General features: G+C 41.2%; 1 protein-coding gene across 2 annotated transcripts in view; it reads right to left on the bottom strand.

Moving 5' to 3' along the window:
- ANK2 (ankyrin 2) overlaps positions 1-27,881 on the bottom strand; it is a 281,285-nt gene that overhangs the window by 212,785 nt on the left and 40,619 nt on the right. The window contains exon 2 of one of the 2 annotated variants that reach the window (XM_064653782.1): positions 24,999-25,057. The exons of the other annotated variant lie outside the window; for it this stretch is intronic. Within the exon in view, the coding sequence (XP_064509852.1) occupies positions 24,999-25,019 (21 nt within the window). The 5' untranslated portion in view covers positions 25,020-25,057. The remainder of the gene's footprint in view (positions 1-24,998; positions 25,058-27,881) is intronic. 2 annotated transcript variants of the gene reach the window in all.

Here is a 27,881-nt window from a genome sequence, read left to right as displayed (position 1 = left end):
GAGATTTTTAACTGTCCGAGTACTTATTTTGGAATTATATATATGAAAACAACAGTATAACTATTCTGCCAGTATGAAGAGACACCTTTCTCTTCCACCATCCTTACATCAAGAAGTTCACAACCCCCTAAGGACTCTCAGAAGGAAAAGAAAAAATGAGGTGATGAACATCACTATAAAGTGAGTAAGGTCATGTTCAAAAAAATCCAGAACAGCAAAAGCCTCGGGGATATTAATAATGCATAGCCAAATATACCAAAATTCAAAGGCCTATCAGAAACCATGCAAGCCCAAGTTAATTTTGCAGAGATGGTAAAAGGAGAACAACAGAGGTCTTGTTTGTAGTGACAATAAACCCACAAAATAGCAACACACATAATAAAAAGGCACAGCATAGGAAAATGTAAGTAGATGGACAATATTTCAAAATGCAAAAAACAAGGAAAGAAGTTTTTATGCAATGCCACAACATATTATCTAATACTAATGAGTGAGGCCATCAACAAAGCAGAGGGAAAGGATTCAGGGGCTACTGTGGAGGCAGAATTGTCCAAGTCCTCCTGGTACCAGCACCCCTGGGCTCTACAGCCCAAATGTGCTCAAGGGGACTGGAAAGATGAACTCAACCACCTTCTATCCAGCTCTTGTAAGATCTGAGGAGCAAGACCTACAGAGCAGCAAGACCTACAGAGCAGCTGTTCTTCCACGCAGGAACAAGATGTACTATGTGTAAGGACATGGTTATTCTACAATGTTAAGGCTGGAGGCATGAACTCAAATCTCCCACATCTATGACAAAAACTTGCCAGGTTCAGCCATCTGAAGTCCCCCTGGAATGCTCTTCTATGGACCTCACACTGTATCATCTTTCTTCCTTTTTTTTTTTTTTTTAAATATTTTACCATTGGTGGGTTGAAGCAGCCAGTACACAGAGCTTTGCAAAGTTAACACACACAGATATCTGCCCTCAGAATATGCTTTTTCTTTCATTTTAAATTAACACTAACAATATTGAACCACGTTAATCAAACAACCTGCCACACCTGGAATTCCAAGACAGCTGTATTCTCCACAGTCCATCTCAACAGTTGCTCTACAGACCTACTGTGTTTAGGTGGTGCATTGTTATAAATCCCTCAGAGCAGATGCTCTCAGCTCCAAAATCATTAGAAAATGCTGGGTTGTAATTCAATGCCTTGTCTCTCTGTTTACTGGATGTGTGCCAGGGCACATTTCGTATTGACAGGTGGAATGAATGGCAGGCAGGAGCTTAAATAACTTCAAAACTCTGACTCAAGCACCACAGTGAGATGCTTTACGATACACTGAGATTGAAAACTCTACTAGAAAGGCACATTTATTACATTTTCCTCTCAAATTCTTCATTTATCTAACAAAAGTGCAAGGACACAATACCAAAAAGCACCTTGATGTCTGCTTTACCCACGAGTATTGGAGCACGTATTAAAACTTTCTGTCCCCCAGGAATTCAAATCACATTCCACAGAAAGCACCAGTATATTGTGGAGGAGTCAGAGCTGACATCCTTCAGTCTGGTTATTCCATGTTGTTTTTAACACATCTGATTCTCTTGCCTGTCAAACTTGGGGGCTCAATCTCAATTTTCACATATTGGCCTGTGCTGCTGTTCCAAAGTAAAACAAGTGATGAGCTCCCTGAGCCAGTATTTGCTTTCCCCTAATCACCTCGTGCCACAGCTCAGTGTGGAGTGGAAAGTGTCTCATTAAAACCCAGCTAAATTGAGCAAAGCTAAGTGCTCTGTACTGATTGAATTTTTTCCAGGGTGGACAGATTGTTTAACAGGTCTGTTTTCTACTGACACTGGGCATTTAAAAAGTGTCATACTGGTTTGTTCTTTAAGCACCTGAAAAGCTCACAGGGGTTGGCAGGAAGGGGTAAATCATAATGCAATAAGTAGATTCTCCCAAATGTACAACTGTTCTTTCTGTGTTTCCATTTCAATACATACAATTATTTCTTTCTGTTTTTTAAACAGAACTCTGCTGAAGTGACAGAACAAGGAACTCAACCCAATGCCATCTTCATTGTAACTTGTACTTTAGGTCACTAAATCTACACCACATTTAGAGTTTGCTTCATATATGCTCACCACAGCTGCTAGAAAATGGTGAGACATAAGGAATTAGTCACCCAAAGCTGTTATTTCTACTCATTTGTCTTCTATATAAACAAAAGCAAAAAAAGCTTCAATACAATTACTTACTTGAGTAAAGGCTATGGAATATGACTGGCTAAAACAACTTAATCCTCTAAGGTCACTGGCTTCACATTGGTGAACCCTTCTGCTAATTATGTTATATTACCCCAGACAGTTGTTTGATTTATGCACCTCACCACCATTCATCACTTACATGTAGCTTTAAAAACACCTTTAATCATTTCTGCAAGTGCCAACATATAACTGAATATAATACAGGTTCTGAATCTACTTCCTCAAAATACCAAAGGGCTAAAAATAGCTCTGAACCCCTCCTATTGAGCAGCTTCTCTTTTCCACGGTAATTTGCAACGTGATGATGAAATGAGACAAAAACACACAGGGAAACCCAGTATCATAAAATACCAAAGCAAACCTTAGTTAAAAGAACATAGAGTGACAGCATTGTATCACACAGAGAACAGAATCAGACACTTAGAACTGAAATGGAAATTCCTTCAATCAATTCTTATATCAAACATTCAAGTCATAAAAAGTTCAGGGTAGGTCCCTGAAATGGTTTTTTAATCACTTCCTTATTTTATTCCTGCTCTAATGGTGTAATTATTCTGCCCATGACAAGTGAAGAAGCAGAGACCTGTCAGAACCCCTTTCCTAAGCAATCTTGCAGGACCAGATATGAACATAAAAGAGCCCTGAAACACAGCAAGTGTCAAGGAGACACAAGCTGCAGGGCTGATTGGCTATTTGGATTCTACATCCTGAGGATCTGATCCATTAGCACAAGGAGATCAGAAACTGCTCTGCTACAGCTGTGCCTCTATCCCCCTCCTTTTTTAAAAATTATTAAACTTTGGCTTGAGTTCTAACTGATCTCTGAGTGATCAGTTGGAAGCGAAAAGACAAAGCAGTGAAAAGCAAACTGGGCTGTCCTAGCACAGGAATACAAGGAGGAACCACTGGAGATAAACAGACCCCTCAGTCCTGTTACAGATTAAGGAAACCAACAGAGCCAACCCAAACAACAACGCTCAGGAGTTACTGCACTGAGGTCTCGGCATCAGGAGAAAGATTACTAATGCAAAATTAATAAGAATCTTGGTCTTGATGTGAAATGCTACAAGGGAATTTCTTTTGTGCCACCGATCTAATGGAATATTTATGAGCACTGGGAATCAGGGCAGTCAGAATTACGAGGAACAGAGGTCACAGAGGGAAGGATTGCAAGGTTACATTGGTTGGGGCTTTCCTTTTAGGTTGGTTTTTATTGCATACATGGCAAGCATATACATATCTTCACAGATATCTTTAATGTCCTGAACAAATAAAAAAAAAACTGCTGTGAATTTGTCTGGAGGTGACCTGGATATACTCACTGCACTGCCAATTTTTGTTTGTTTTTAATAACTCTCTCCATTTGCACCAGTTTACCCACATGCATGAAGACCCCACTGCTCAGATGCATCTCGTTTTTAACCAGGAAACTGCCTGAAGCTAAAAATCCAAACTGAAGTACAGCAAAGGGATCATTCTGAGCTGTTTGTAAAGGTATAAACGGGGGATGGACATAACGGTAGTGCCTGCTGGAACAATGGTTTAATACATTTTTTGATTCTGTGTACAGTTACAGGCAACTTTAAAACAGCAACCAAAGCAAGAAGCTTCCTTTCTCAGATCCAGTTTGCAGAGCATTAAAATACATACTTGCATAGAACAAGAAAATGCCCTGACCTTCAGCAACTGTTTTGCTCATAAATTGGGGCAGAATCCTCCTGCTGTTTAATTGGTGAGAAGATAGAGGGTTTCACGGTGAGACTACAACATACATCTTTTGTCCTTTTCTTTTGTGTCCACACAAACAACCCAATTTAGCACAGCACTGAGGGAATCTCCTGAGACAGGCAAAGTTCATGAAAATATTCATGGGAGGAAAGGTGTGTCATTATCCCCAGGCCCTGCCGCCCAGACCGTAATTAGAAAGATGCCTCTTTTTTAGCAGATGGGTCTCCTGGCCTCTTTCCAGTCTACACTTCGTGTTGTCTATTATGGCAACCCAAACTGTGAAGGAAGGAAGTAAAATAAAGGGTTTCCTAGTCTACCTTTGGACAGAACCAACTTGTCACACGTGAATATAATTTTTTAATTACTTTTAAATAAGGGGCAAGCACAAAGGCTCAATAAATCACTTACTGGTGATCACCCACACCAGGGTAGCAGGATCAAAGCTCCCTTCAGCACTGCAGGGACAGGGCCATTATTCTGTGACAAGCCAGTGATCTCTCTCTAATTCCTCCAAGACAAGTAACTGTCACAAGGAATACACGTACAAACACAGCCTTTGTTGGCAGCCTTAGCAGGAAGATCAGACAAGAACTGAAGGGCCTCTTCACTTCTTTAACAGCTTTGCCAAGTCAAAGCCAGCCTAGAATCGGTAGCAGAGCTCTCTGCTGTCCCTAGTGCACAGCAACCTTCAGGGTTGTTCTGTTTTCCCTAGTCACAGGTATTTTTTCCCCAGCCCCACCAAGCAAACCCAGCAGAGAAGAGAGTGGTTCAGTTCTGGCTAGAAAATAGCTAAATAATGAAATAAAACCTCTTCTGGCTAAGAAGGGAAGATATAATATCAATATTCATCAAGAGCAGACCATTTTTAGGACCATAACGGCGGGCACAGTAGGAGAAGTGGTATCATAAAACCTTTCTGTGCTGTTTCAGCAGCGTTTCCCCGGGGAGTTCTGACAAGAACCAAACCCTGCACGCAAACACCATCCAGACTCCAGAGCCACGTGCTGCTCGGGCTCTGCAGCCAACACAGGTTGTCAATTAATGCCAACCGTGGAGGTGATCCAAGAGATTGGGATCCGTCTGCTGGGAGCTCCCCAGGGCCCATCAGACTCATTTTACACAGGCTACTGAGCAGCTCTTAGATGGTGTCGATTTTCCCCTCGCTGCTACAGCTGAACAAATAATGAGAAAAATGATATGCAAACATCCCCGTGACTTCTGTAGGATTCTGCTCCAACTGTGTGCCCACATTTTCTATTTGGTTATCACAGAGGTTTTAAGGGAAGAGTTTGCTCTCAGCATCCTCTCGGGACCACAGGGTAAATCTCACTACCAACAGCAATTTTCAGGGGGAGAGAAGAATTAACAGGCACAAAACTATGATAAATAACAAACAAGTTGGTTAATATTGCAATCTCTTTGCAGACAATCTGCAATCAGGAAAGGAGGCTCATTCATCAAGCAAAATTGTTCCTGGAAATCGTCTTCCTCAGCTAGAATCACTCACATAGCCAGGGCACGTGGAAATGGAGGTATGAGAGTCTCTCTTTTATCTGCTTGTCCCAAAATGTACATTTAATTTAGTGCCTTGGTATGTGGAATGAGTACCACAAAACATGGAATCTCTAGTAATGAACTTCACAGAATCACAAAATATTCTGCACTGCCTAACACAGCACACACCCAACTAAAGGCTCATATTTATTTGGATTCAGCCATAGCTTCCACTAACACAACTACTACCTACCAGACTCCTACTCCCTGTTGGAAGCAAAAAAAAAAACCAGTTCTGGAATGATTTTGGAAGGAGATCAGTCATTTTGGCAAAAATCGCTTCTGTCTGGCATGCAATCAGTTTACTTGGGGAGAATCGTTTGCTCCCTGTTCGCCTACGAGCTCCTCTGTCTGCACGGAGCATCCTGAGAGGAGAGATAGCTGGAGGTTAAAATTAGCCAGGAACGCAGATGCCTTTGTCTCCTCTCATTACCTCCTCCCACAGTGGGTGTCTCGCCTCAAAACCGAGCTGGGCATGAAAAACACGCATCTAAAGCTACGAGAAAATGGCAACAACAACCCCTCTGAAAAACAAGAGAAACGGATCTTTTCTGGTCAGCAACTACTTCGCAGATCGTTTTCCAGGCGGCAATTACGATAAGTGGCTTCATTAGCATCTTAGGGTTGTAACCCCCGACCCCAATGTCGGTCTTAAATTCCATTATCTCGAGACGAGACAAATCAAGAGAACACGACAATTAAGACTTCAAATGACTCGAAAGAAAACAAGGGATCTTCTGAACAGTCTGTTTCTAGGATGACATGCTGTAAACAGGGACGTCAGCACTGACTTCAGCTCAGCTGCCACAGGAAAAAAAAAGAGCATCTGTTTTTCTTCCTGGCACCTACTGAACACGACTGAAACGTTTTCATATGTTAGAGATGCACTCACACCTTTCAAAAATATCATTTAAGGAACAGAAGTCATTCCTGTGGCCACATCTTCAATTAAGTTTCAGGGATCTATGTATAGCCTGACAAACAGTGAGTGGGACCAATGAACTGCAGCACATTCAGAAAAGATTCCTCTTCAGAAGGTGTCCTATGTGCACCCAGGGAGAAAACAATATCTGGGTTTAGGACATTCCTCTTTGCTGTGTGCAAATGTTATCCATAAAAAAAAACGACCAGTGAAAGACTCCTGAAAGCAAACAAAATAATGCACCAATCCATAATTTGCAAGTTGGTTTTAACAGAGGAAAAAATATGTAATTAAATTTTAGATTTTTGTCTGTGTGTGTGTAGAGAGACAAAAAGATTGGCATTACTGCTGTGATGAAACCAATTCTACATGATAAGACTCTTACATTTTGGCCTAATATCCTCATTCTGTACAGAGCTATCTCCTCATCCTTCTTTTCTTACCTGCTAACTGGAGAACTGTAACAGTTCGTTAGGATACATGCCCGGAATAAAGACAAGTGCCACAAACATTCAAACAAAATATCTTGATTACAGGGAGAACAATAATAATAAATTTAAGAGAATATAGTTTTTTAACAGAGATTATGTTATTGGAGGCTTATGAATTTCTGAGAATAACAGTAATAATAAATTTAAGATAATATCATTTTTTAACAGGGATTATGTTACTGGAGGTTTATGAATTTCTGAGTAGACCTTGTGATCAGGAGTTTCCTTGTTTGCTTTCACATCTTTATTAAATTAAATTTCCGGTAGTAAAGATTTTTCTTCTCCCCCTCCAGTAGTGTCTCAGGTCTTTCTGGGAAGGAAGGGTTATAAACACAGAGAATCAAAGCTAAAATGGATACAATATAACTACCTTATTGGGTGGCATTAAAACAAATACTAAGAACAGGATTCAATACTAATATTAACCAGTGAAAAGGGAGTTAAATGAGATACCAAAGGGATCTTAACACAATATTGTGTTAACTATTAACACGATATTTGTTTGTGAACGGGGAAATTAAAGGGAAAATACTATGGATACTAATGAAAGGATATTAAAGGAACACTAAAGGATATTTAAAGTCTTCTTTCTCGATTGCCTCCTATCACCAAACTGTGCCCACCCCCCCAGCCAGGCAGGGCTGTCAGGATCTGCAGCAGCTGGTCGGTGCCCATCCCTTAGCGGGCGTCCCCGCGGAGCAACACAGGCTCGGTGGCAGGATGAGGATCGCTCAGCTCAGCAGTCCTGACAGCCCATTTGATCAGCTCCACATTACACCACGTAGGGCCAGGACGTAGTGTAAGGTGGGGTCTGAATGGCAGCCAAACACCACCTGATCATTGCCTGGTTGCGACTGTCTGTGCCTGCTCTTGTGCAAAATATGATGAGTAAATTGCTGCTTCGATCAAATGATGCTGACAGCATCGTGAAGGGTCATGGTTTGTACACACAAAGGACCCCTCTTGAAATATGACTCAAGCATGTCCTGCTCCCTGTCAGCAACCAAGAAAAATGAGCACTACATTGCCCTGGAATAACCTGAATAAGCAGATCCTTCCTTCCCAGAAAGACCTGAGACACTACTGGAGGGGGAGAAGAAAAATCTTTATTAAAGTATGTTTCCTCTACTAAAGATGTGAAAGCAAACAAGGAAGCTCCTGATCACAAGGTCTACTCAGAAATTCATAAGCCTCCAATAACAACCTCTATTAAAAAATTATAAAGATGTGGTTTGTTAATATAAGTGTTTCATTAATAATGAATTAATTACAAATTAATATATATAGGATGTTCTGCATTTCTCTAAGCCTCTGGTATCTTCAATTAAATATATTCATGAAGGTTCCTGTTCAAATCCAAGAGTACTGCCTATTCATAATTAAAAAAGCAAGGGAAAGATGCTGTTCTCTTGGATGGCACCACTTCCCACCACCAAGTTCTTTCACACAGTGCACAGTGTGTTACTTACCAGTCACAGAAGTCCAGGGATCTTCACTGACTCTTGGAGTTATCACAACTTTACTGTCAAGCTAAAGAGAGTGAGACCAGACCCCATATTGTTTGTGGAAAAGGCTCCACAGGACACGGAAAGCCACCACCTCCCCAGATTCCTTCCTTAAGTGATGTTTTTGCAAGGTGTAAGTGTATCTCTAACATATGAAAACATTTTGGTCGTGTTCAGTAGGTGCCAGGAAGAAAAACAGATGCTCTTTTTTTCTGTGGCAGCTGAGTGATGCTGCAGAGAGTTCGGAATGGGAAGCCAACAACTTCCCAGAAAACAATGTCCTGGGCTTACACAAATCAAGTTATCATGTAAAAAACAACTCTTAAATGATTAAAAATTAAGTCGCTGGAATGACAAGTCCAGCATTTTTCAATTCTAAAAGTTGAGACTGCTAAGAAAGAACTGGGTTTGGGCAGGACAAATACCAATAATACAATCCGGGATAAAACGTTTCCTTTTCGAATGGAGATGGAAAAGCAGAGATATGTTGGCATTATGACCCCTGAAATGATGTACAGCTTAATGCCAGGCTCTGATTTGAGCCACTACAGCCTCAAAGGGGTATCCCCAACTGGCTGAGGTTTGATGGAACAAAGGGATTCCAAAGGCATTAGTGTCGATGAAGAGAGGAGGTTACAAAGCGTTTGCTCTCTGCGAGTAAAAAGGATAATGAAATTATGCAGCTCCTTTCTTCCCCTGCTGTCACAGCACATCCTGCAGACTCATTACTGCCACTTTTGACAGCTGCACTGCAGCTTGGGAACCTACAACATGGGAATCCATCTAGGGCTTGGAATGCTGTGCTGAAACATCCCACTGCTGTGGTTGAAGGGATCCACGCAATAGCAAACACTGCCTTATTTCAAACTTCCTCAGACTTCCAAGAACTGTGGGACCTGGGTCTCTGGAAACATGCCCAGTGCACAGGTACAGATGTGGAATGGCCACTGGAACACCAGATGAAAATGAGCTCTCACACACAGCCCCATTACACACAGGGCCTCCTAATGGATGTCCATACCTGCCCCAAAGAGCACACAACATCATTTTCCACCCTGCCAGTCAATCCAGGAGTCACATCCATGAAAACAGGGAACCATTTCCTTGACCTTCCCTCACACAGAAGGAGAAGTGCTTGTACTAAAGCATTAGGGAATAGTTTGTGCTCTAACAGCTGATGGCAGCTGTGGTCACTTCCCCATTGACCTTCTTTCACTTATTATCCAGAGTGCACATTTCCCAAAGGTACAGATTACATTGGAAGTTTACTGTTTATCACTGCAACAAAGACACAGGCTTAACAGGGATGCACTGGCCCACACTCAGAGAAACATTAGAGTGATAAAGACTGAAAAAAATACTGCAAATTTTCTATTATTCCAAAGTGTAAATTAGAGAGACTGTTTTTCATTTAAGGATCATGTACCTATGCAGTTGTCACAGCTTGTTTTGCCAAAAGGTGACTGAAGGGAGCCTGTTCCTCCCTGCACCTGCAGGATTAAACAGCTCAGTAAGAGTTAACCACAGAGGGAGATTCAAGGACACAGCCTCAGCAGTAATGGCCATTTACCTCCTGACCCAGCCACGACTGGATGAGGAACCCAGTGCACAGCTGAGAGGGAAGGATCAGCAGTTAAACCCCATCCATTGTCAGAGCTCCCAACATCTGACACACACAGGCCTTTAAGGATTTCTGTCAGCAAGAATACACTCCATGATTTCCACTGAAGGCAAATGCTGGACAAGCTCAAAGTTAATATTATCAGCCAAAATAAGGAAAAAAAAACATCTTTTCAAGCCACAGTGGAAGAGCATCACCCAGTGTAAACCAGCACAGGAAGCAACATGTGTAACTGTGGGTGCTCAGGGCAGAGAGTGCCCAGGAGGAAACCAGGGGGAAGACAGAGCTCCACACAGAGCTCAGGGCAGACCTTCCATGCAGATTAAATCCATCTCAACATCCACACATCGATTAATTTAATCTTAACGGGCAGTTTGACATCCCTCTGCAGTTTTAACCCTGGGAATCTGAGAAACAAGTGGATTAAGACAGTCTAGAATTCCGGGAAATTCCAGCCCCTGAACATGCCAAATCCTCGACTTGTCTGCCTTGTCCTTTTTGTTGCCTTCCCAAAGAGCCTCAGCAAGTGCCACCCAACAAGTCTGTTTATTCTTTTAGATCCTGACTCCTCAGTGTTAATGCCAGGACACTGAACAGCCAGCTCTTCCTTACCAGCACAGCTCCTTATTTCAATTCCCACTAAAAGCAGCCCCCTTGTTCTGCAGATCCCAGGCACTTTCTTTGGCAAAAACAGACCATGTGCTCCTCTGACCTTTTGATTTTCTAAGCACAAAAATGCATCTGTGATCCAGCCTCAAGAGGGAAAGAAAACATCCCCATCAAATGCACTCAACTCCTCCTGCTCCTGAAGGCAGTGAGACAGGAGAATCCAGTTCTAAATATCTATACAGCAAATACAATATAAAAGAATGTCCTGCCCACTGAGACAGGTTAAATACAAATTTTTTATACATCAGCTGGCACCCAGCTTCCCAGAGACACAGCCTCAAAAGCTCATCAATACTTCTCCTACCTCCTCACAGCTTCCTAAACAAAAACTTCACCCTGAAACAGTTCATAGAAGTTCATTTTAATACAGGTTTGGGTTCCTTCCTATGATGCAAAAAAGATTCTGTAACTTGAAACCCCCATTTGTTCTGCCCAGATGATAGTAAGGGAATTTTCCAGAAACACTCAGAAATGCCCTATGGGAGTGTCCAAGCAGACAACCCAAGACAGGAGGTGTCATCCAGTTTTCTGACAACGTGGATGAAACAATCTGACATGAACATGGCACTTGCAGGAGCACAACAGAAGACAATGTGCCTACAGAAACCACCAATGCATCGAGCAGGGGACGATAAAAAGAGTCTTCTGTTTCTGTTGAATTGAATTGGCTCACTTAGAACTTAAGTTGTACACAAAACCCAAAACATAAGAGGGGTATTTGGAGTCTGAGTCCATGGAAACATTCGACACATCCTGCAGCTCCAGACAGAGACCAAGTTCCATCCTGATATTTTCTTGCCTAAAAGTCAGACGTTACATCAGAGGCCAAGGTGACCCCTCTGACTGTGGGGCTCTGGTCTATTGAAATGCACCTCCACGGAGGGAGGTTTGATCTGGGCTAACAGAAAATGTCAAAGCCTGACTAAATGTCAAGATTTCCTTACACTCTGAAACAATGCCCCCAAAAATTGCTGCAAGTCAGAGCCAATTTTTAAATGTGTTTATTGATACTACACTAAAAAACAACAAAAACATTAAACAAAACCATAATGTGACTAAAATAGAGATTCTGACAGGAATTGAAATGACACTTGGTGATTCCCCAGTTATCTAACATTTTGTGACAGCCTCAATCTAATTTGCAATTCTTAAGCATCAAGAACAGCATTTCAAATTACAGACTAGATGTTGATGAGGTTGCCTGTCTAGGGAACTTTAAGTGAAAATAAAGTAACAGAATTTGAAATCCAAAGAAAAGCCAAACTTACATTTCCCAAGCAGGAAAGCAATGAAAGCTAAAACAGGAAACCCTGAAAAAATGCTACTGTCATGGTTTGACAACTAATACAACCAGCCCAACAACTGGATGAGTAATCATATAACTTGAGCAAAATAAATGTTGTTTTGGACTGTTTATAAGCACAGGTAAAATAGGGTGCAGTTGGGCCCTGCCATCCTCCCCTCCACAGCATACCTCCTGTTAGCTGGGCAAATTTATTTCTCCTACAACTCTGACTTCTAATTCCTAATCCTCACAAGCTGCAGGTGTTTAGCAGACAAAAAGAACTTGCTATTTGTAGCTTCTATGCAAACAGTGCCAAAAAAAGGGAAGAAGAAACTTGCATATCATGACACACCTGCTTCTTCCTATGGATCTCAATCCATGAAATTTTAAGGCTGCCTCTCCCCCTGCCCACTTCTGGCTAAAAGTACCTGTCAGGAACACCATCAAGTTTCCCCTGTTCCCTCTTCTATCCTGAATTTTACTCGAGAATTAATATGCCTTTCAGCTCTAATTTAAATTGCACGTTATTTCCAGCATTTTAAAAAGGACCAGGTTTCACTAGTGGTATCCTAAGGGAGCTGATATTTTCCATTTCCTTTTGCCCAAGTTCCTAATGGAGCAGCAGGAGCTAAAGGCAGTGTTTGGCCCATAGACTAAGTCATAAATTCTGAAAGGTTAAACATCCAGGGACACGCTTCCTAGGGAACACCAAGTAGAAACCTTTAGAACAAATCAATGCACTTTTAAGCAATCAATTCTACTTCTGCAATTGCTTCTATCCCCTATTAAAGTATTCAAAGGTTGAAATTAGTCTCAAATTCTGCAGTTCACAATGCCACAATGCTTCCAAGGTGACCGAAGCTGTGTCAGAGAAAGGCTTTACATCTCAGTTTTCAAAAGGATCCAAACTATCATTCGTTTTCCTAGGGAAGGCATTTTCCTGGGATTATTTAAACAGGGCTTTGCATTCAGGAATCCAGAAGAGGAACTGACATTTGCTTCTGGCACCTCTTCCTTAAGAAGCTGTAAAATCAAATGTCATCCCTAATGCAAGTTCCCCGGTGCAACACGTACCGTGGCGGGAAGAGGGATGAGCAGAAGGTGGCAATAGAGCACCAGATCCAAATCCAGAGATGTTTTATTCAGAATTAGACTCCTGCTCTCACACACTGAAATGCAACAAGGTTTAGGTGTGATTTCTCATGGCTGCATTACTCTGGGGTAAAAAGACATGTATAGCAAGTCCACCTTTCTCCTCAAAACTTCCCAAACCACTTCAGCTTGCTGCCTACGTGGTTCCCTGCATTTATCAGAAGAACACAGAAAACAGGGGGATTTGGGGCAGTTTGTCAATTAAGGAAATATTATTATAAGCCCGTGGACCTGCAGCTAAAAAGCCAAATTATTAGCACCTGCCTTAAAGCTAGATTTTAGAAGTCTTACTACATTTTAAACAACATTCCCCTTCATTTCTTAAAAGTCATCTCTTGAGCACTGGTGGGAAGTGGATTGAAAACTTCATCCTATTCTTTCCAAGATTAGAAATATTCTGGTTTAACACTTCACTGTCGACCAGGTAACCATACAAATCCAGCTCAGCTCCAGTTTCTAGTTAAGTTTTAAACTTCGGCCAGAAAGTGCCCTTTCATACCAAAGGTGAGAGACACCTCAAATGCGCGGGGATTATCCGAAACGCCCTTTTCCAGCAAAAGCAGGGAGAGAGGGAGGGAGGAAGGCAGAGACCTCCCTCTTTCGGCCAAAGGGAGGCGAAGCAGGCACACGCTGCCTTACAGAAGATTTGCAGGCAGCTAGCATTGGGTTTCTTCCCCCACAGTTTTGACGGAGCCAAACGGAAAAGTATCAAACAACGGCGGGGGAAAAAGAAATAAATTATTTTTATCGTTGTCTCACATGCAACATTTCCAAGATGCCAGGTGTGACACCACAAGCACCACGGAAAAGGGGTTTTCTCAAGTTTCATGCAATGTTATTATTTTGAAGCTCTGCACAAGTTCTCTAGTTTCCAACCTCGCAAAATAAAGAGTTTTTCTTCACGTGAACGTGGCAATTAAACAGTTTTTTCCTGCCTTGCTTTCCCCAGCCGGAGCCCAGCAGGCAGCAGTACCTGCCCAAAATGCTGCCCACAGCCCTCCAGGGTGTGAAATGACTCAAACCCCAATAAACCACACAATATCAAACCCACAAAACCACGCTTACTAGCAATTATTTGGGTTTAAGAGCTAATGTTACAGCACCTGGAGCTGAAACCCAAGCATTGTATATTAAGTTCCATGCATTTATTTATGTATTCCCCTTCAACACACCCCATGGTTACTACAGATGTGAACACAGCCTGATTAAAAGTGCCAGGGGCTGAGCTTCCCACCTCAACAACAAGTCATCTGACATCCTAACAAGCCTTTCTGACTCAAAGACAACGTCAGCAAGAGTTTTATCCAAGTGGCAAAGTGAACAAGACGGAGATTTCAAGTGACTGAACATTCAGGTGCATCTTGTCCAGCTGCCTCAGGCACCTGAAAGCAGGATTTTAATATTGATGCAGAGATTATAATCTGGCCATTCAAATGCCATGATAAGCCAGAACAAGCAGTGGAGGGAAAATGAACACATAGAAAAGCTGTAGTTAGCCATTCACATGTTCTCCTAAAATAGTAAAGAAATCCCTCTCAGCAGCTGTAATTTCAGATTTATTGGCCTACAATTGTCTGATAATCCATTGAGATTGAGGAGTTAAAAAAATAAATCATGGCACAAGGATCCCCTCTCAACAGCAAATAATGAAATCACTAGTTGTCTACTTCCTGATTGAGTCTAGTTTGCCTAAATATTAGTAGCTTTTTATTACTGAGTAAAATGAAGCAACTCAAGTGTAAAACAGGAAACAAACTATTAACTAAATACTGGATATTGTTTACAAAAAAAATGTTAAAGCAGAGCAACCAACACTTGTAATCTCTTAATTACCACTGTTTTTAAATAACCACACTGCTATCCCACCTACAGGCTCCTGACTGGTTCCCAGATAAAGCAAATTATTCCAAAGCTATTTCTTGCCCTGGCTTGGTGACAGCATTCCAGGATCCCCATATATCCCCGCCAGGCTGGCAGGGGACCATCATTCCCATTTAACCTTCATTCCAGAGCACTGGCCTTTGTCAGAGAAATCTTGCACTTCAGTCCCACAGAAGTAACTTTGCTGCCCCTGGAAACGGGGATTTGGGCAGAGTTTGGGTTTTAACTGCTTCTTAACTTCAGTTTAAGGGAAATGATGAGTAAGACACAGTTTGCTTTTTGGTGGTTGGTAGCTATGAAGTAGATTAAACAGCACAAACTAATTAAGCCTTCTCATTTTCTTTTCAGAAAGGTATGAAAGACACTTCCTTTAAAAAACTAAAAGAATTCTTAACTCCTAAACATTATTTTTCTTCATGCTCTGTGTTCATATCTCTTAGGAAGTTAAAAGTGACTTACAGGTCATGAAAACAGTACCACACACTCAAAAATAAACTTAATAATCATCAACCTCCACCCCCAAACCTTTGAAAACTATCACTTTCAAGCTGATTTTATCCCAATGATGTACTTAAGAAAAAAAAATTAACTGGGGTATATGTTTGAAGATAACAGCTCACCTTTGAGAGCACATCCCAAAGACTGACAGCACAAGTTTTAAAGGAACAGTAATGGGAGAGTTGTCCCATTTACAGTCAATATATGCATCAAAGTAAAAAAACTTCATTTTAGCTGTGTGGGTATTTTCACATCACTGTGGTACCTGCATAAATACCTGGACTTGTATTTTACTGAAAGGTACTGCCACAACATGACTCAAATTCAATTCCTGTTATTGTACTGGCAAGATTTATTTTAATAGCAATAAACTATTGGCAATATTTATTTTAACAGCAATAAACAATTGGCAATACCATAATGTGCCAAAGTATTTGAACATCACTTCAGCTCTCAGCATTTTTATAATTCCACCCACTTGCAATTAAAGCAGAAATTGTTTAAAGAGCAGCAAAATCTTTTCTTATAAGTCTCTGACCGGGAACTAGACAAACCAGATTAAATTCTTACACCAACAGATGTTACTGCTGTGGTGCAGAGAGCAGTTGTCCAACAATTTACAGTATAAGGCATGTTGCTTCTTAATACACCAAATTTAAAACCCTCTCAGTGCTTGGGGTCTATCTTAGACTGACAGTCTAGGCCTATAAAAAAGAAAAGTGTCTGCAGAACAGCTTATTTTAAGAAAACTCTTCCCACCCTTTAGCTGAAAACCTCTAGAATATTCATGCTTTGGAGCACAGCCTTGAAAATCTGGCTGCCATGTCAGGGGATAAATAAGCTTTCTGCCATTCCCATGAACATTAATTCACAACTGAACAAGTCACAAGCCTCTAAAACCACAGCTTAAACATTTAATGTTACAGCAGCTGGAAGCATCCCAGCAGTCCCAGGTGTGGAGTGAGCAGGGAAGATTTTGATGCATTTTCTAAGTCCCTACACACTTCAACAAAGTTACTTTTAAATCAGGAAGGTACCAATAAAAAAAAAAAAATAAAATTCATTTTCAGTGTTTGATATGAAAGCCAGGAACAACGTGTAACACCCGAAATGAGAAAATCAAGTACATTAATTTCTTGTGTTATAGAACCAATAGATTCTTCCTCACAGAACTCCTGCATCATTCAGCACACGAAATGGATGGAGCTTCCTATTTCATCTTCCCTTTTCAAACCCAGCTGTGACTACAGTTCTTCATTTCCTGATGGCTTCCTTTTGAAAGCTAATATTTTATAAATAAAGCCATACTTAGGAGAGCAGGAGCACTGACAAGACAAACACAGGCAGCCACTGCCAAGACCCAAATGCCTCGTCATTTGGATAAGGATTCCTGCCTTTGGAACATGGTATTCTCTTTTTTTTCAGTGCTTTGGGTTTGTTCTTGACCATATGCCCCTATTCAGCACAATATTTCAACTGCTGCAGTAACTATCCAAATTATGCAATACCATTGTTTTCCTCTTTAAACACTGTATTTCCCCTCCTTGAATTTAAGAACACATCCTATATTCCAGGACAGCAGGTTTCGTGTGTTCCAGCCCAGCCTCTGGAACAGAGGTGGTGGCAGGAATTTCCCTTCCTTTAGCAGGAGAGAAGGAGTTACCTCAGCTCGAGAAGGGACAAGTTTGTGAAAGAGAAAACTACTGAGGGTTATTAAATCACAGAGACAACATCCAGCTCAGGAAATCCCCTGAGCTGAAAGCAGCTGGAGGCCAGGAGATTATCCAGGGGAAGTACCAGTTCCTCCTGTTCCCCAAGCACCAGGCTGTGGCTATTGCTGAGGAGAAAACACTGGGGAACAGACCCTCAGGTCTTGTTGAAATGCAGTTTTTATGGATGAAAAACGTGGTTCAGATCTGAGTGCCCAGACCGAGTTTGTATCGTTTCACAGTTCCAAGCTGTCTGAGGAACAAGGTAAGCAACGGGTCATTAATTAATGGTCTATTTACAGTTGTAAGACTATTACTAAAGTCACTTTTAAAACACCAGTTAATAAAACACAAAGAGGAACGAGAACAAAGTAAAGTGGCCACCTTAGAGGTCACAATCTTCAGAGAGACGAACCCCTGGTGGGGAGTTAGGAGAAGATACAGAGCAAGTGGCAGCTCCCAGCCAACCCTCCTAACAGGGGGATATAAATAAAGCTGTCACCTACTCTCACTTAACCTTTCCCTAAATGGGAGGAGCATTTCTTCCCTCTCTCCTCTGCAAACACCACCTGTGCTCTCCTGGCCAGTCACTGTTATTCTCTTTCCAGCACATTTCAGGACAGGTGTCCAACCTCGGACATTATTTATAGAGGATTCTACATTAGACTTTTATGTCAGTATTTGCCCAATCCTTAAGCAAAATTCAGCTTTTCCAGCTGCTACTCCATTTTAAATTTTGGAAGTCTGATGGCTCAGTCCATTAACTGCTCTCCCTGGAGAGTTACTAAATGTGGATCCCAGCAACTCCTTCCACTGCTCATGTCCTCACATTCACTCCCAAGCAACTCCTCCTGTCAGAAGGTGCAGCTGCGGGTTCTCAGCAACTCCATAACCACCAGCCTAAGTTTTGCATCATTCCAAAGGCCCTGCTTAATGGTTTTGATTTAAATCAATTTGTGTTCACTTACAAATAAATCACTTCCTTTAACAACTGCAAACACTCTTTAGAAAGTACCCAATTCCCACCTAAAAAAATAGCTGTTTGTGTGTAAGTTCTAAAGAAAACACCTTAATGTGGCAGAAAGTGCCTATTTACCTGCTACTGAGCAGGATTTTATCCAAGGGCTTTGAGTTTTTCACTCAGCTACATCAGCTGCCTCCCCTCAGAGAATTTATAGATTCATTAGTGTTTGCTGCTCTCAAACCAAGAGTATGGGCTTTGTTCTATTTAACACACACTTATACACTCTGCACCCACTCACATACATATATATATACACACACACATACAATTTGATATTTATTTCTTTTCATTGAAAATGTTTGGGAAGGAAACTCATTGCACAGCTTTGGTACACGCAGCTTTTTCTCCCCCTCACTTTTATGACCTTTTTGGTTAACATAATTACCATTACAGCAGATTGTAATTTGTTCTCATGGCTACAAATTCGGGAGACAAATTGCTGTGACAGCCTGAGCAAAACAAGGGCAGACAACGAGGCAGCTCCCAGTTTCTTCAGGGAAGAGGACCCAAGTACAGAGAGGGAATTAAAATGACTCCCTCTACTTTGGGTTCCCACCTCTGCAGAGGTGTTACAGCCACGGGTGTAAAAACTACAAAACTACAGACTGGCCTTGCAGTCACTTGAAAATACATGCAACACATGTCAGCCCTTTCCCTCCTTCCCAGAGAAATCTGGAGAAAGCATTTGGTGTGGGAGTACACAGATTTCTTATCTGACAGTTCATTAAAAGCTCTGTGTTCCTAACCTGAGGCACCTGTTGGGGGCAATATTTTGTTCCCTCAGCTCCATCACTTTTAATAGATGAAAAACTTCGAGGCATTATAATTTTTCAAGTATTATTTCATGCCATTGTAAAACAGCCTAAAGGAGAAAAGGGTTTATAAAAACAGATGTATTACCTACACAGCACTGATACTTCAGGAAGGAAAATAAAAAATCCAAGCCTATCCATTACAGCAACAAGAGTGATGAGACTGACCTGGTTTGCCCTCAACCACGTCAATGGAAAAACTTCCTACCATTAACACTCTCACCCAACACAAAGCTCACCTCCAATGGATTTTCATTGACTCTTGGAACAGAGCCAACAAAACAATAACCTTCAGAGACAGGAGAACACCCATGAAACACTCAGATGGACCCAAGATCAGATGTACATTCTTAAGTGGCACTTGAAGACTTAAGAGAGCGAGATTTCTGCGGTATCCAAACACACTTAGAGGTAGGCACAGCCTCAAAAAGAGGACACCTGACACTCCCCAGCCTCCAGCAGTGTTTGAAAGCCTGGCAAGGATGGCTACCTTGGCCCATCTCCAAACTCTATCTGTGCCAGAAATAGCACTGGAACACAGATGGAGAAAAGCAAAAGCAACAATATTGTGCATTTACATCCTGTCTGAGGTTGTCTGAAACATTAGAACAAGCAGAATATCTTTAAAAGCAACTCGGCAGAGTGGTCAGACCTATGTTTTCATCTCTTCTGGCACAATCAAGGAACTGCAAAGGCTGCATTAGAATGAAGTGTTTTCTCAACAGATGTTTATAAACAGAAGATATTTGTCTGGCTGGGAACAAGTACCCATCCTCTCACTGCAAAAACATCATGCCCTTTTCTCTGCCATGGGTAAAAGAAAACAAATCAGACTTTAGCAGAAAGGTTAAGCTGGATTAAAAAGAAAAAGTAAAATGGCAGCCAACCTGTTGCTCTTTGCAATGTTTCACATCTCAGGTTTTTTTCTTTTTGTCTGGAAAATAAGCTGTGGAAAAACTTAGGACCGTATGAGACACGTCCTCAGGATTTCTACTCTGGGTTCTTTTTTTAAATTAAGCAAAGTCCCTTTGGGAGACCTTAGCCTACTTGAAGCAGCTTCTTCCTTTTCTATTTTTATGCCCAGGGAAAAAGCAAAGGGAAAACTCCAAAGCAGAAGAGACCAAGGCACCGAAGGGCCACATACAATCTGCTTCTTAAACCGTGACTGCTTCCAGCCAGAGATGCTTTCCACACACATTTCCTTCCCAGCCACTAGACTGGAAGGTATTTTCAAGCATGGCTACACAACCTCTCAAACCAGCTATTACAGAGTCACAGCAATTCAGCCCTTGGCCAGTGTATCCCGCTTCCCACTCCTTCTGGTGGCAGTCTCGGCTCAGAGAAGTGCTGGACGCCCCAATTATCCCTTGACGGCCCATTAGCTTCAGCTGGATTTAGATCAGCTGCTAATTGTCCCGCTCTCTGAAAGCATTCCATGTGAAAATCAATAGCAAACCTGAAATACTTTTAAAAGTCTTCAGAGAGACTCTGGAATTTCTCCCATTTTGCACTCACGGATCTCAAGAAGAACAAAAGAAAATAACCAGTGACTTTTCCCCACGCTCATTTTGGTCACCATAAAAATGCTTTTCCTTGCTTTTTGTAATACAGGGGAGATTATGATGGATTAAATTAATCATGAAGAAAATGAGCCTCTTACATACCTACAAAGAAATACACGGAGGCAAAAAGCAAAAACCAAATTCACCACACACCACTCCAACCTTGCTTTGAAGGAACAGTCTAAAGTCAAAGGGTAATTTATTCATTATGCCCATTTAAACTTTTGTGTGCGCCGAAGCTGCCAACAAAAACACCATTTCATGTGAAATGCTATCCTGCTTTCCTCAGATGTTCAGATCTGTTCCTCAGAAAGTCCAAACAGGCACAACTTACTATTGTGTATCAGGAGAGAATTTAAACATACACATGTTTGTGCATACAGACATTTTGGGCACTGATCTCAGAAGATGCAGTTTAACTTTAAATGTACACACAGAAGAAATCCTGAAGTGCTGCATCTGTTTTTTAAGAAGGAAAACCTTACAAAAATCAAGGTGCAGACAGAAGATCCTTCTGTCAGTTTTTAATGTTGATCACTAAAAATCTAACTCAAACTCACATGTCCTCCACTTCCAGCCTTTTTCACCAGTGTGACAGTGAAGTTACCTAAAGGAAAATGCCACCACCAGCGTGTGTGACACAGTCAGCCTTCCAAACCAAAGTGCAGGATCCAATCCTGTGTTCTGGATCTGAGTAAACCAAACCTTTCCCATTGCTTAGAGGTTTAGTTATCAGGACTAACCAACGGGTCAGTTATAAACTAAGTAGTCATTATGTAGCTCTTTCCTAACTCTTCCAAGTCAGGGAGGCATGCATTAGAAAACTAAATTACATCCTCCCTTTGCTCCAATTCCAAAGCTTGATTCCTCTCCACTGCTGTTAGTTTACACCCTCTTAGTTCCACACAAACTGAATATAAAAAGCATGAGGTTTTTTCCCCCCCAGAATGAGACTATGTTATTACCATTATCAGTACTTGCTCTGTTGTATTAGCTTCATATTTTTTTGGTTTTCTTTGCATTACACACAGGGTTTACTTACAAAAATCCCATCAGTCTTTAAAAGCTTGCTGGCACCAATATGAACAGTATACTCTCCAACTACAGGATTTGCCAGATGTTTCAAAAACAAAAAGACACAGCCTACACACACACACACAGATCTAATAAGACACAATAAATGTCTTGCCATTAGGAGATCTGGCAGATTTTGCCAGTCAGTTCCTATTCACAGAGGTTTTTTGATTCTCCAATATTGAAAAGACACTGGGATGATCACTAAGAGGCTCCAGGACAATTCTCTTGTGGAGTTGCACATTGAACCCCCACCACCACCAGCTGTTTTAGTTTTGCAAAGAAAAATTACTGCTTCTCTCAGCATTTTATCAGGTACTGCAGCAACTGCCCCAGTTCAGGATCACTAGTAAGAAAAAATGAGGCTTTTAAGAGCCGAGCCAGAGAAAAGAAAGGATGGCAGCCTGTCCTGCTGCCCAGCTCCAGGGAAAGCCAGGGAGAGCATGTGCCAAAAATGCAGTAAGTTGTCCTTCATCAAAAGCTTGAGGGAATAAAAGACATGGCAGCATTTCCCTGCTGCACAGCACAACACCGGGCACTTTGTTACCCACCAGTGGCAAAGAAACACGTTTTGATCTGGGATCTGAAACACAGATGACACACCCAGAGGTTTGACTGCCAAGTCCTAAGAGTCTTGGAAAAAAAAAGAAAAAAAAAGAACACCTACCTCTGGAGAAATCCATGTGAACACAGCTCATGTTTCCTCTGGTGCCTCTATGATGATGCAGAAACTGGTGCTTTTAAAAGGCAGGGCAAAGTTCCCAGAGAACCTGGAATCCTGGAGGATTTTGACCTCTTTTTGAGAATCCCCAAGTTTGTTGTTTGGCATTTACCTGAATGAACTGTGAGCATTACACTGAGCTGGTAAAGTCCTGTAATTGAGAGCTCAAACTTGCACATGTAGTTCCACAGACAAAAATCAAGCAAAAATGGGGGTGAAGAGAAGAGAACCTACACTTTGAGAATCCATATTGCTCAAAACAGTGATGATGTAGCTCACAGAGCAGTGCCTGGGTTACTGAGATGACCTCTGAAAGCTTTCAAAGGCATAATATATAATTAGGTTATCATTATTCCCATAAAAATTCAAGGAATTTTGTGTCCCTCCGCAGCAGAGTCTCTGCTGGCTTCTGATAGAAAGCACATCAGTACAGCAAAGGAATAACAACCCACTACTGATGATCATCAGCACAGACAGGGCACGACATGTTTCCAAGAGAAAGCTTCTACTTATGTTTCAGAGACCTGATGTCAAGTGCAATAAACTAAATTGCCTGAAACCAGTAATTCCAATTTCATCTTTTTATACCATTATATCTGTTTCCCCACAATGTACCCTAATGCAGCCCACGAGACACAAACCTAAACAGGACCAACTAGTATTAATTCCACACTTAGTAAACACATGAGGCATTCAGCAAACACTGCATCAGATCTAATACTGTGGTTTGCTATATAAAACTAGTGCACAAGTGATTATTGCTGATTTTATATAGTTTTACCAGTTCCAAATGTTATTTGATGCTCAGAACTCCACAACTATACTCTGCTGCAGGTTCCACCTCAATTCCCAAATGGAATGTTTTGCCTGTCCTTCACAACTGGAGGCTTTTTTAATGTTTAGCTCCTCAAACTTAAGGAAAAAAAGAAGAAAAAAACTCAAAAGTAGGCACAAACAGCAGCATTTTGTTTTATTGCTAGCCAAGTGCTGTCTCTTTTCAAAGGCTAAAATGATGTTGTGGCATTCTCTGGGAACTTAAAAGACCTTTTAGTTCCCACAAAGGCATTTTTTCAGTGATAATAAGCAGAACTTGTACACATTGATATGTTTGTGCTTCTGTTCACAAGGACCTCTGAGCCAGTAAAATTACAGCAAGTTTTGGGAGAGAAACAAATTGATTTGTTTTCTTGCTTGGCTGCAACACGTTTATACCACATCTTTCAAAATAATTCTTGCTTAAAACACAAATCAGAATAATCAAGTGCAACCCAAATTTCATTTGGACAAACTTTTTTTTTTAAGCTGAAATATTCCCAAACTCAGTTAGCTAAATCAGCTTCAGGTGAGGCTTTGTGTGCTGCCATTTCTATGTCAGTAAAATCCCACAGCAGAGAAAGGAAAAAATCAGAAAGAACAGCAGAAAAACATAAAGTAGTCACATGCAACCAATATTGGAAAGTCTATGTAAGGCAGAAACAGATTTCTTCAGCTGAAAATCTTGTCAGAGAACACTGAATTTTTGTGTCCAATATAGTCTGGGGTTTAACTTAAAATCCAGGGGCAACATTAGACTCCATAACCTTTTCAGAAATAGAAAATTGAGAGAGAAACCTCGGTTCTGCCTCACCAAGACCAGAAATGGAGTCTACCTTCTGTATCCCACACACTTCCTAATCAAGAGATCTGTCTTCCTCTTTCCACCCCTCTGTCAAAAATATTCTGAAGAGTAACTTTCACTCTCATGGAAATCATCAGGAAACACTGACATTTTTTGTAAGACAATTCTCTTTCTTTAACCAGCCTTTCTGAAGATCCTTCCAAACAGCTTTGGGTTACCATCCCTGCTTAGGATTAGCTGGAATTGCTCCCTGTATCCATCAGTCTCCAGAAATCCAGATGGATTTCACAGACAACCACATTTGACAACAAACATTCTGCAAAATTATAATCAATTATCAGTGATGTAAAAAAAAAATAAATAATGCCTCGGAGAACTCTTGCAAACAAAATACAGCAGGGTGTGCTTTGAAGCCTGTGTGTGGGTGTCTCCAGCAGGATCTGGGTGATTTTGTTCCCAGCATATTTGCAGACACTGATTCCCAAGGCAGGATAAGCCCTCACATACCTCTGGATCCATCTGGCTGGCAGGGAAGGGGCTGTTTAGGGAGCAGATCCTGGTTTAGCTGGCACGAAGTTACTTAGTGGCACCACCTCTGAGAAATCAACTTGATGATCAGCATGGAAAACATGTATATAAAAACCTGTATATTTTTCCAGCAATGCCTCATCTGACCTCAGGCAAAGCCTGGGGCACAAAGAGATTTCAAGCATGATACTTATATATTTCATTTATCATCATGTTATTATTATTATTATTACCACAAAAGCACAAACACGAGCTTGCTGATTTTTACACCTTTCAGTCATTCAGTGAACAAAGGAAGATGTCAGTTTTTTAAAAAACAGGAAAATACTCATTAAAATTGTACTCAAATTAAGTATTCACACATTTCTTGTCAAATCTAAACAGACATACCTTTTGCAACATGCTGGCCATTTAAATGTCAATTCTTCATGTCCCCTTGAGTTACTTACCTAAAGAAAAAAAAAAACAGAAAAACACATTAATTTTCATGTTCTCAAATCTGACATGAATACATACATTGCTCTACACTGCTCCCCAGCAAGTTATAAATTAGGTAAGAGAATTACAGTAATGGGGTTTAGTTGTTATATTAGTTTAGATGACATGTTCCCACTCTGCCTCAACTAAGCACTCAGTAATTGAATTTAAGAATTTTTTTCTTATTATTGCTTTAATCCTCCACAGTAAATAGTTTCTAAATAAAAGCTACATGATGACCTCAGTAATTTGGGGTGTTCTTTTTAAATGAATCCCAACTCTTATTTCTCCCACCCACACATCACCCATCGCTCTTCTATGACTGAATTGCATTTATTATTGGTTTCTCTACGCTCAAAATAATCTTTCAAGTTCACAGTACATCCTATAAAAGGTATGATTGTCTTAGATGGTCCTTCACAACCCAAAATATATCCTTCTGAAAGGAAAATCATTTCACATTGCATCCATACCACCACCTTTACCATATACCAGCTTTCCACATATTTCCTTAACCAGTGCAAGTTAAAAACGATAAGAAACATGAGTGGAACCCCTGACAGCTAAATAGCTTTCACATTCAATAAAAAAAACTCTGATTTTCTTGAAATCATAACCCCCCTCCTTCCCAGTACAAGGCTTGCCCAAGCTTTGTGACACATTCCAGTGTCCCTTATTCCCATAATATGCTGGCCCAGAACAGAGTGTGCAGGCTCACCCTTCACTCTGCCTGCACACAACCCACTTGATTTTAGGCTCAGTTTTAAAGCCCTGCCAAATTCAGACATCTCCTTGCACAAGTTCTGCTGCCTCTACCTCCTGTCAGCCTGCTCTGTGATGTCTCTGAATGAACACTTCTTTTTTTTTCCCCCTGGCAGAACTCATGTTACCATCCTTTTCAAAGCAGCAAATTTGGGTCCTTTAGTCCACATGTGGGCACATGTTTAGGCTTCTGCAAGAGCAGTGTAACTGCCAGCTCCAATTCAGCCTTCTCCAGGGTATTAGCCCATCTCACAATATATAGTGCTTTAACTACAAGCTGGATTTAACATGTGCTACTGTATATTTTTGTCCTCAAAATGACAACTCAATGTATTATTGCCATCTGACTAGAATTATCTGATGAAACATGCCAGTTTTTAGGCTTTAGTTCATTTTCCCCCCTTTCCCTTTTAAGGGGAAGCATAATTCTCCAGGTTGATTCTGTTGATCACAGGCACTCTCATGGCTGGTTTTCCTACAGTTTGTGATGATTCCCACATACCCATTTCACCATTTTGAGTGATAACAAGAACTTGACTTTTCAGCAGTGCCTGCTTTGCAGTTTAAAAGGTGGTAGGGTCCCCCACAAAAAGTACCTGTTGAACTTCAAGTGCTACACATAAAGCTTATTTCTGAGGAAAAATAACTGTGCCATTTGCCAAGTATTGCACTGATTCACATGCCCAGGGCTTATACCAGAAAAGCCAAAATCAAGACAAAGCGGCCCTTGTTGTGCATTAAGAGAAACCAACAGGAATGTGCACATTTCAGCTGGGATTCCACCCAAATGAGGTGGACATTTCTCTTTTATCAGTTAAAACAAAGGCCAGACAGATTCCAACTGAGGGGACTCATGGGCAGATAATGAATCCCATTCCTTTTATCCCAGGTGACATCCCTCATTTTGCACCTTCACAACCCAAGGCATCTCAGGATGCCTGCACTGATTCAGGAACCATGAGGTAAAAGTTGTTACATTTCCTTTGGCATCCCAACCAATTCCTTCAAGGAACACCTACTAGCAGGTGTCAGAACACCAACCTTTATCCATGCAACTCTAAGCCAAACCTTCCTCCCATTTTCAAGGGGGGGACAAAGATGAAATACAAATCACTCTAACCCTTAGACACTGGGCTTCTCACAGAACAGGATTAGTGCTAATGGATGAAGCTGTCTCTTGTCTGGCTAACAAAAGAAATGATCCTCCAAACTCTGACCAGAATTGTATTAACCAGCAATTACAGGCATAAATATAGCTATGAGACTGAAATCATATTTTTTCCTCCTGCTGCAGAGGACTTGAAATGGAAATAATTCAGTCCAAATCCGTATACAGCCATCTGCTCTGTGAAACACTGTCAAATCTTCTTCCTTCTGGAATCCATGTCCACCAAATTAGATCAAGAAGAAGCTGCACTACCTTCAAAATATTCATTCCAAGAGTCAGCAGAGGCTGGTAAAGCATTGCTGCCTTACAATGATGCCTGTTAAGTGCCTTGGCTCATGCTACATCCACCAAATAACTGTGTTCTTTGATTTCCATGCCAGGTTCCTGCATCTGCTGAGAGCACCTTATGCAAGGAGTGTGAACACCGTGGTTTGGTTTTTAAAACTCACCCCAAAGAGCCACTAACACAGAGCAAGTTGCAAACCCAAACAACAGCCTACAAGGAGACAGAGTCATCTTCATTTATTTTGAGACTGAATGGATGGTCCTTGGTGGAATTCTTGTGTGGGGGACTTTTCTTATAAGCAGCAGAGTAGGGGGGCATTAGCTGTCAGAACCTTTGCTTCATGTTTCCAAACAAAACCACAGCCAGGGAGATTTTATTTAGTGAGGCTCAGTTTTCAGCCCATTTGTAGTGGTTCAAATGCATACCTGGTTACCATTTGTAACATAAAGAGGGAAATAATGAACCCTACAGAGTAGGTGAAAGTTGTACACAAATCTTAAAACAGTAAACACTGAATGCAAATATCAACGTGCACCCTGAGACCATTATACATCACCTAAAATGTTAGAAGTGAGGCATT

This window comes from Pseudopipra pipra, chromosome 4 (assembly GCF_036250125.1).
Source record: "Pseudopipra pipra isolate bDixPip1 chromosome 4, bDixPip1.hap1, whole genome shotgun sequence".
NCBI classification, from domain to species: Eukaryota; Metazoa; Chordata; class Aves; order Passeriformes; family Pipridae; genus Pseudopipra; species Pseudopipra pipra.
The sequence above is the reverse complement of the archived record's forward strand: the minus strand, read 5'-3'. Positions and strand labels throughout refer to the sequence as shown.